Source organism: Diabrotica undecimpunctata, chromosome 9, assembly GCF_040954645.1.
Source record: "Diabrotica undecimpunctata isolate CICGRU chromosome 9, icDiaUnde3, whole genome shotgun sequence".
Taxonomy (NCBI): Eukaryota; Metazoa; Arthropoda; class Insecta; order Coleoptera; family Chrysomelidae; genus Diabrotica; species Diabrotica undecimpunctata.
The window spans coordinates 126,106,600-126,117,097 of NC_092811.1; the positions used below are offsets into that span (position 1 = coordinate 126,106,600).

Here is a 10,498-nt window from a genome sequence, read left to right on the forward strand (position 1 = left end):
GTTTAGAGAAGAAGTGAAGACAAAATGTGAAGAAAAGAAAAAAGCCTTTTTACAATACAGAACACAACAAGCACAAAAGGCATATAACCACTATAAACGAATCAGAAATGAAACGAATACTCTAGTTAGACAAATAAAAAAGAAACACTGGCAGAGTTTCTCAAAACAGATGGAACACGATTTCTACGGAACACAAAAAGAAATATGAAGAATGATCACAGGACAAAAAAAAAAGAGATGAATGGACTAATAAAAACGAAAAACATTCATAAGGAAACATGGGTAGACTACTTTCGATCTCTATTTGCTAAAGGTGACGATAATGAACCACCAACACCAGAGGTGACGACAAACGAAGAAATAAATATTGTGGAAGAAGAGGTAAAGAAAGCATTAAGGAAATTAAAAAATAAAAAATCCCCAGGAGATGACAGACTACCAAGCGAACTTCTAAAGTAAAGAGAACCAGATCTGACCAAACAACTATTAAAACTAATCCAAAAAATAATAGAACAAAACAGAATTCCTCATGAATGGAGATCAAGCATCCTAATACCTCTCTTCAAAAAGGGGGACAAATCGAACCCAGAAAATTACAAAGGAATTAATTTATTAAACACAACACTAAAATTAATAACCAAAGTGATAATAAATAAACTAAATGAAATTATAGTACTAGCAGAAGAACGACAAGGTTTTAGACCAGGAAGATTATGCACCAACGCTATATTTGTGTTGCCCAGTTCCATAATCAGTTAAATCCAAAATTTAAAAAAATGGACGTTATGATTTCAATGAATTCTTTGTTAGTCTCCTTACATGTGTGTATCTTCAAACTGTTCCAAACTCAGTTACATTGCGTTGAAAATACCGGCTGAAAAGTTCGGACTGTTCCAAAAGCAGTTAAATGTATTCGGTGGTCGGTTTCAAAACCAGTTAAATCTGTCACGGTGTCAAAACAAGTTAAAAGAAATACTAAACCCACATGACCATGAGTTCGGTGCCACAGCCACTGTTAGTTACAAATCGACCACCGAAGCAGGTAGTTAAACATTTTTTGTGAGAAATAGAAGCGCTTATATTGTAGTATTGAGACAAACCTAAAAGCATAACACTATTTTTTTTTTTTTTTTCAAAACATTAAAATAAACCATAACAGGTGCTTTTACTGGACGATACAGTTCTTAATATCATTGAGGGGCCAGCGGAAAATCCTGAAATCGTTGATAATGTTGAAGTAATAGCAGAGGCAACTGGTTCTTTGGCTAAAAAACGAAAAAGCAATCCTTCCACTTGGAAAAAAACCATTGCAAAAGTATCTAGGTAAGTTAATTGTAATTATTATAATAAAAATTTATACAGTGTTTCGTCAATATGCCAACAACCTTCATTATTTTACAGTGACGTAGAAGTTATTGGGATAAAAACCCAAAATTTACTCTGTATCTGCGCCTCTGGAAATGATCAATTTAGAAAAAAATGCTTGTTTTATCAAGTAGTACTAGTATACAAACTTTCATCATATCTACAGTAGGTACTAAAATTTTAAGAGATATCGGCAAACAATACAAAAAAAGTATCTCAACAACGACACATTTTGAATGGTATGTTAACATAACCATTTTTAATGTTTTTTAGAGGTATACTTTTATCCCCTGAAATTTATTGGCACATTTACGAGACACCTTTTATAATCCGTTATTATTCGTCTTTACTTATACCTTTAGATTCAGGCTAATCTTTCCTAAACTCTCATAACGTCAACTACAGCGAAAGAGATTAGGTAACTGAAAGTGTAACAAATTTGTTTTTTTAGGCACCGTCCAAAGGGATTTCCTCAAATGCCAAACTGCAAACATCCAAGCAAAAGCAAGTATCGATGCTCAGAGCTTTCCTTGCAAGACGTAACAAAAATCCATCGCAGATATTACAAAGATGCGGACCTACAATCGAAGACACAATTTATTCTGCAACATGTTATGGTTTTTTCTGCAAAAAGAACCCGGATTCCAGAACGTACCTCAAAAAGAATGGTAAGCACTAGTTTCTACTTACCTAAGCAAAGACACAATAAAACAGAAAATATTAAAGTGTGTCGAGCGGCATTACTTGCAATACTCCAAGAAAGTCGAAACCGGGTGCAGTTACTTTGCCAAAAATTTCTTCAGACAGGTGTACTCCCATCTGAAACTCGTGGAGGAGCCCGCCACGTTGAAAAGTTTAACACAAAGAAAGAAAGCATCAAAACTTTTATTAAATCTTTTGTACCAGTGCAGAAACACTACTGTAGAGCAAAGAACAAACACAGACAATATCTTCCGAGTGAACTGAGCATTAAAAAAATGTGGTATATGTACAGTGAGCAACATCCAACTCCCAAATTAACATGCAAGTATGATTTCTTCAGAAACGTGTTTGCCACCAATTTTAATATCGGGTTTGATGCCCCATACACTGATAAGTGTTCTACATGTATACGACTTGAATGCGAGACAGCAACCGAAAAGGATGGTGACAAACGAGCAGCTTTAAAATTGGAGTTGAAAGTCCATAAAGTTCGTGCTGAGAAATTTTATATGTTCTTACGAGAGAACAATGATAACGAGCTTGTGTTCAGCTATGACTGCCAAAAAAACTTGGTGTTGCCTAAAATACCTGATCAGGCTGCGTACTATAAGCGTCAGTTGTATCTTTATAACTTTGTTATATGTGAGGGGCACTCCAAAGCCACACGAAATTGCCACAACACATTCTCCTATCTTTGGACAGAAAACCAGTATCAAAAGGGATCCAATCAAATAGCATCTGCTTTGTACCATAGATTACAGAACTCGAACTTTGAAAATGTCACCACAGTCAAACTCGTTTCTGATGGTTGTGGGGGACAAAATAAAAACACCATTGTTGTTGGTATGCTTATCAGTTGGCTTATTAAGGATGCTCCTCGTAACGTGAATAAGGTGGTACTATACTTTCCTGTAGTCGGACATTCGTTCATCCCGCCAGACCGAGCCTTTGGAATTTTAGAACGACAGTTTCAAAATTTCAGTGTTATCAACAATCCAGACGAATACACTGATATCATTAAAAATACCTGTACTGTGATAAAGCTGGGTGCAGACTGCTCTGTCAGTAACTGGAAAAGTGTCACAGAAGCTGTGGTAAAACCTCCAGGACAGTGGCATTTCCAATTTCAAAAAGCTAAAAAATTCATTTTCACACGACCTACAAGAAATCCAAACACAGCTTTGATCCAAGGAGAGGCCAACTACAACTTTGAAACGGGTGAGCCCAAGTCAGTTTTAAAAAGAGGAAAAGTTTTCGGAAATCAAGCTGTTCCGGAAATACCAGAAGGTGTGGCAGTTAAAGACGCGAAAATTAAAGATATAAAGTGTTTATTGGATCTCCATTATGGAACAGACTGGAAAAACAACCAGAAGTTAAAGTTTTTTGAGGAAATGTTGCAACAACCAATCGATCCTGTAGATGACGAAGAAGATGATTTTGAACTGAATGCTGAGGACGAATCTATTGATTAAAAAAATAGACACCAAATACTATTAAAAAAATGTACGAATAAAACTTTTCAGTAAAAATTGCTTCATTATTGTAACAATCTAACTAAAGCAAAAATTTTGCCCTCACAACAATATAATACTATGACATAATAGTTTCAAAAGTAGTTAAATCCTATTACTGTTCCAAAATCAGCTATAATAAATTTTTAATATTTTACAGTGCCTACATTTTTTCTTTAATTTTATACAATTTTTATTAGGAAAAAGCTTTATTTTTTAATTTTTTTTTTGATAACAACTTTATCACGTTCCCTATGACGGTAGGTACGCAACTAGTTATTGGCCTATTCCCACAAATTTTTTCAAGTGGATTTAACTGATTTTGGAAATGGGTGACTCATTTATAATAAGCCCAGTGCAAGAGAAATCATTAAAATACAACAAACCGGCATACCTGTGTTTTGTAGACCTTAAGAAGGCATTTAACCAAGTCAAATTAAAGAACGTTATCCACTTATTGTGCGCAAAAGAGATATACCTCTAAGAATAATCAAAACAATCGAAAATATCTACCAACATAATACAATAAAAGTCAGAGTAGACACAGAACTAACCGACCCTATTATAGCTGACAATGGAATAAGACAGGGAGATTTCCTAAGACCTCCATTGTCAATCTAATTATGGATGAAATAGTAAAAAAAATAAGAACTAAAAAAGAATAAAAAATTGGAAAAAAACAACTTAAAATCACATCAAGATTATCTACAACTTATGGTCCACCAATTTAATATAACCGCCAGAAAATTTAACATATTAATTTCGCGAAAAAAGAATAGAACAAGTGATGGAGTTTAAATATCTAGGCATCAAATTATCTAGCTACGTAAATAAGTAGGAGGACCACGAAAACGATAGAACTACAACTTACTGGTGGTAAGAAGAGGAGAAATCCCAATAAATTTCTTCTCGGTCCAGACTCTTACAGACCGATTTTTTTCATCTGTGCTGTGGAAAAAGTGTTGGAAAAATAATAAACTCTAGACTACTGTAGACTTTAGAAAAATCAAATTAAATTCATGAACGAGAATTTAATCATCCAGCCTTCATTTATCACGTCCACTACTGGACATAGGCTTCCCTTAAACTCCTCCATCCTTTACGATTTTGTGCTCTTTGTTGCCAATTCTTGGTGATACGCCTGATGTCGTCAGCCCAACGTGTAGGTGGGCTTCCTCTACTACGTTTGTCTGCACTTGGCCTGAGCATGCAATACATATTCTTCTTTTTCTTTGAATGCCTCTCCTATCTTCTTCTTCACGTGCCATCTCCGCGACGGAGGTTGGCAATCATCATGGCTATTCTGATCTTAGATGCTGCTGCTCTGAATAGTTCAATTGATGTGCATCCGTACCATTCCCTCAAGTTACGCAACCATGAGATTCTTCTTCTTCCTACACTTCTCTTGCCCTGGATTTTCCCTTGTATAGTCAATTAAAGTAGGTTGTATCTCTCATTACGCATAACATGCCCCAGGTATTGCAGCTTTCGTGTCTTGATGGTTTCCAATACTTCCATTCTTTTGTTGATTCTTCTCATGACTTCGTTGTTTAGTACATGCTCGGTCCATGATATCTTCAGAGTTCTTCTATACACCCACATTTCAAATGCTTCCAATTTTTAAGCAGTCGACGCGTTAAGTGTCCATGCTTCTATTCCATAAAGCAGAGTCGAGAAAATATAACACCTTGCCAGCCTAACTCCCAAGTCCAATTTTATTTCTCTTGCACAAAGTACCTCTCTCATTTTATTGAAGTTTGTCTATCGCAGATTGGAGATCATTAGGGCGATTCTAATTTTATTTACTGCTGTTTTGAATAATTCGTTAGTGGTACAGCCAAACCTTCTTCTTCTTCTTAAAGTGCCTATCCGTTCCGGATGTTGGCGATCATCACGGCTATCTTTACTTTATTTATTGCAGCGCGGAACAGTTCAGTGGTAGTCGTATAACAGCCAAACCACTCTCTTAAATTTCTCATCCAGGACATTCTTCTACGGCCTGGATTTCTGCGTCCTTGGATTTTTCCTTGCATTATGTTTTGTAGGAATGTGTACTTTTGTCCTCTCATCAGGTGGCTAAGGTGGTCTTTTTTATATTCAGTATAACTTCTGGATCGGTATTTTTTCTGCGTATTACCTCTTCATTTGTAATTTTATCCACCCAACTTATTTTTAGTATACGGTGGTAGCACCACATCTCAAAGCTTTCAAGATTTTTAACATTCCTCTGTTTAAGAGTCCATGCCTCAACACCGTAAAGCAAAGTACAGAATACATAGCATTTTAACATTCTAGTTCGTAGCTGAATACTAATATCACGGTTACGAAATAATTTTTTCATTTTTATAAAGGTAGACCTGGCAATTTCAATACGTCTTTTTATCTCGTGATTTTGGTCACCTGTTTCATTGATGAGGGTTCCCAAGTATTTGTATTCGCTTACTTTTTCGAGTTGGCTACCGTTTATTGCGATACTAGTGTCATGTATTGGATTCTTACTGAAGGTCATATATTTGGTTTTTTTGCCGTTCATCCTTATGCCGTAATTGTTACATATTATCTCAATCATATAACACGACTACCACTGAACTGTTCCGCGCTGCAATAAGCAAAGTGAAGATAGCCGTGATGATCGCCAACGTCCGGAACGGATAGGCACTTTAAGAAGAAGAAGATCTCAATCATACTTTCAATTAGATGTTGTAGATCTTCCGCTGTTCTTGCCATTATCACAGTATCGTCAGCATATCGAATGTTATTGATAACTTCTCCATTGACTATTATCCCTTCGTTTGCATGTGATATTCTTGGCGTATTTGTTCGCTGTATATATTAAACAAGAGCGGTGACAATATACAACCCTGCCGTACTCCTCTACGTATTTCTATTTCGTCCAATGTTTGGTCTTCTATCTTTATATTAGCTTGCTGATTCCAGTACAGATTTAATATTATTTGTATGTCTCTCTGGTGTCGATGTTCTTACCCTCAATACATATTGGAGATATAATATTTTAGAAAAGCTACACTCCATGAATATCAGAGGCCATACTTTAGCTTACAGCAAAAACTTTTTAAAACAAAGCACTTTTAAAACAAAAGTAAATTATAGCTTTTCCAATATTTATGTTGAGAAGAATGTACCCTGAGGTCTTCACAATGGACCTCAGGGGACTGTAATAAATTCCACATTATTTTTAGTTGCTATTAATGACATAATAAAAGATATACCCAAACCAGTACAAGCTCGCTTATATGCTGACGATGTAGTAGTCTTTATCAAAGGAACAAACATCACATATAAATGTCCTCAATCCTGCAGATATTTCTTATCAAATTAAAAATATGGTCCCTAAAACACGAATTCGAATTCGTAGTCTTGAAAACCATTTCCAAAAAAATATTAGCAACTACACCAGATCTCTTCCTTTACAATAAAAAAATATATTCCAACCATCAATAAAATTACTAGGTATGTAATTCAACTAAAAATTTACCCGGAAAGAACACATCAATCACCTCGCTCTAACTTGTAGTCTCCTTCTTTTTCTTCCTCAGCCTTTTCTTTTTCAATGTCGCTGTACTCTTCGTCGTCACTCATTTCTGTCCATCGGGTCTTCTTCATCTAAAAGTTTCTCTCTCAAGTCCTCTGCCGTAAAGTCTTTACATCTTCTTCTCGATTTTCCTTAACCTCTTCTTTCATCAACTTCTAACAACTCTATCTTTCGTCTCAGATAGTTATCGTCTCTACGCCTGACATGACCAAAATACTGCAGTCTGTGTTCTTGAATCTTTTTTGAGACTTTCAGATATATGTACAAAATTATAAGTGGATAATTATAAATGCAAAAGAAATAAAGAGTAAAATAAAATGAAAAGTAAAGAATCGGATTAGTGTAGCAATGAGAACTCTGAACTCTTGGAATTTTTTCCAGATGACTTTTTCAATATTCACGAATTTTTTATCCAACTTCCAATCGTTTTCATTCTTGCCTCTTATTTCTGCATACAACACACTTGTGTTTATGTCGTTTTTTTTTTGAAAATTGTAACAATTGCTTTGATGGAGAGGTTAAAGGAGTTTTTAAAAAATTGTTTATAGGCACCAAGTTTTCCCCTTCTTTCGGGATTTTGTTGTTTACTGTTTAATCTAGGGAGATATAGATTGCTACGGAATGTTTGCTGTTTGCAAAAAAAAACCTCATTGTAGTAATAAAATCGGTTTTAAAAATTTACCCTATGGAAAATAAACAATGTATCGATACATTACTATAGCTTTGTGCCCTTCAAATAAAATTTGGCAGGACCTTGGTCTACCTGGCCTTTCGGCATACGACCGTTAGCGCCTCCACTGCCCCTACGAGTCCGACACCAAAATAAAGGTGGCACGACGCATACACATACGCGTACGCATCGTGGGGCTCCACCTCCCCCGTAGTAGTTGTGTTGCGATTACCTCACCTACCCGTTATCCCCTCCCACAGGCGGATAGGTGACGCAGGCAGACGAATTTCCACCTCGCACGTAGACAGGTCGCCGCCGAGGATCTCTCCTCTACCACTCTTAAATCTCCAGGTGGGTACGTGCCGGGACACCGACACCCCGATTGGTGGGTAAAGTCAAAAGAAGTGTGTACGGGCCCAGCTCGTTCAACCTCGCCTGGTTCTCTTGGAATAAGAGTAGAGTGGTCCTCGAGAGTCTCTTCTCAGATACTAGGAATGACTACTAGACTAGATACTAACTACCCATTACTCGCCTTTTACGACAGGCAGGGCCTTCTCGGCCGTATTCTTATCTCCGCGAGATGAACGGAGAATGTATCGATACAATCATGTTATTTATAAATATCTATGCCTAAAACATCAGGATGTATTAGAATAAAAATTAAGTTAATTGGGGTATCTCGTAAATCGCCGTATATGCGGCACTAGTGTAGCTAAACCGACGTATCTTTCGTAATATCGCTTGAAATTAAATTTAAAATCATTCAAAATGAATTATCGAGACCTAATTATTTTAGTTGATACTTAAATTATTTTCTAGCAGATAATTTTATCGAAAACAGGCATTCTAACCCAGTGACTCCCAACCTGGGGGCGCGTTTAGCATCCGGAAAACGAGAAATGGGTAAATGAGAAAAATAATAAAAGAGAAAAAAAATACAATACTTTCGATCGGATATCCATAGGATAATAAAAAGTAAATATATGTATACCAATGCAGGTAATAATAACACAAATATCTCGTCTAGTCACAGAGAGCTATGAATCATAATACAATTTAATTCTATACAATAATCGTTATAATTATACATTATAACGAATTCTGCATTTCCTTTGATCGAGCTTTCGTATTGTGCGATCATCCGCACAAAAGAGAAAGAGAGAGAAGTGGGATAAGACTGATGAGAAGTAGGTACCGCTCCTGCCGATCTGACTCGAACAAAAAGCGAACGGCCGAGGTTGTCGTCGCTTCAAATGCGGAGTCTTTCCTTCCCGAGTTTTGTATTGTGGTATATAAAGTTGTTTTGTTTCAACTGACAGTCATTGTGTTCAGTGAGTCAAAAAGTGCCAAGCCGCACACAATTGGAGAAGAACTCATCCTCCCAGTTGTCAAAGAGATAGTTGATACTATGTTGGGACCCAGTCAGGCCGGCCAAGTAACAGATGCAGTTCCTCTCAGCAATAATACTCTCCAGAAGGATTGATGAAATGGAAGCGAATGTCGAAGATGTTTTCTGCAACAAATTGAAAAGCAGAGAGTTTACTGTGCAACTTGACGAGAGTACCCTGAGTGACAGCACAGCTTTGCTGCTGTCATATGTCCGATTCATTGACGACAATGAAGAAATGGCCAAGGAAATGCTGTTTGTTAGAAGTCTCATTACTGATACAAAAGGATCTTCCATATTTGAGGTCGTTAAGAGATTTTTTGAGGAAAAAGAGATTCCCTTATTAAATATGATCGCCTGTGCTACTGACGGTGCAGCAGCAATGACAGGACGCAATCGGGGATTTATTGCTCATCTGAAACAAGCAGTACCTGGAATTTTGTGTGTTCACTGCGTCATTCACAGAGAGCATTTGGCTGCCAAGAATTTGAGTGAGAGGTTGCACGATTCTCTTTCACTTGTCATAGATGCGGTAAATAAAATTAGTAACCAAAGAATGATCGAATATTTCGTACACTTTGTGAAGAAAATGATGAGATATTTACTACATTGCTACTACATATGGAAGTCCGCTGGATTTCTAAAGGCAATTGCTTAAGGCGGTTCTTCAGCCTCATGGATACTGTTATTGAATTTCTTAATACTACTGACCCCACACTGAGTACAGAACTACAAGAGAAGCGAAATGACATCGCTTACTTATCAGATATTTTTCAAAAATTAAATGAAATGAACCTGCAACTACAGGGGAAGAACATAAATATGGCCAAAGCGAAGGGAGTAGTCGGAGCATTCATTCACACTATCTATTTTTGAAGAAAATATGCAGAGAAGAGATCTGACCAAATTCCCCAACTTGAAATCTTCTTGTGTTGATTCTGAGGATCTTCAAACATACTGCCTTCACCTTTAAACACTGAAAGAAGTCCAAGATTCCAAGATTTGACTAGTCTGAAAGTGCCAACTTGGTTTATCAATCCTTTCAGCGTGGAAGTTTCAACGGTATGTCCTTCTCTTTAAGAAAACTTGATTGATTTAAGACATGATGTTGAAATTGAAAGTTTGTTTCGGGAGTGTGGTACGAAAGATTTTGGTTGCGGATAAAAGAAGTGTATCCAATATTGTGGAATGCAATCAAATTATTATTATTGGCATTCCCCACAACATATCTAGTGGAGAAAGGTTTTAGTTCTATGTGTATATTGAAAAACAGACAAAGAAATAGGCTCGACATAATAGAAAGAGGGGAT

The 10,498-nt window shown here is 36.6% G+C and overlaps 1 protein-coding gene across 1 annotated transcript; it reads left to right on the forward strand.

The window, feature by feature from the left end:
• Positions 1–991: 991 nt before the first annotated feature.
• On the forward strand, positions 992–3,539 carry LOC140451311 (uncharacterized). The gene is made up of 3 exons (XM_072545059.1): positions 992–1,042; positions 1,160–1,323; positions 1,817–3,539. The coding sequence occupies exons 1-3, from the start codon at positions 992–994 to the stop codon at positions 3,537–3,539; spliced, it is 1,938 nt and encodes a 645-aa protein (XP_072401160.1).
• The last annotated feature ends 6,959 nt before the right edge of the window (positions 3,540–10,498 follow it).

Excerpts from the sequence above, each read along its gene's own strand:
- LOC140451311 (XM_072545059.1), top strand. The coding sequence starts at position 992 with ATGAGTTCGGTGCCACAGCCACTGTTAGTTACAAATCGACCACCGAAG. Across the intron at positions 1,043-1,159 it reads CAAATCGACCACCGAAGCAG|GTGCTTTTACTGGACGATAC; the intron begins GTAGTTAAACAT and ends AAACCATAACAG. Across the intron at positions 1,324-1,816 it reads ACCATTGCAAAAGTATCTAG|GCACCGTCCAAAGGGATTTC; the intron begins GTAAGTTAATTG and ends TTGTTTTTTTAG.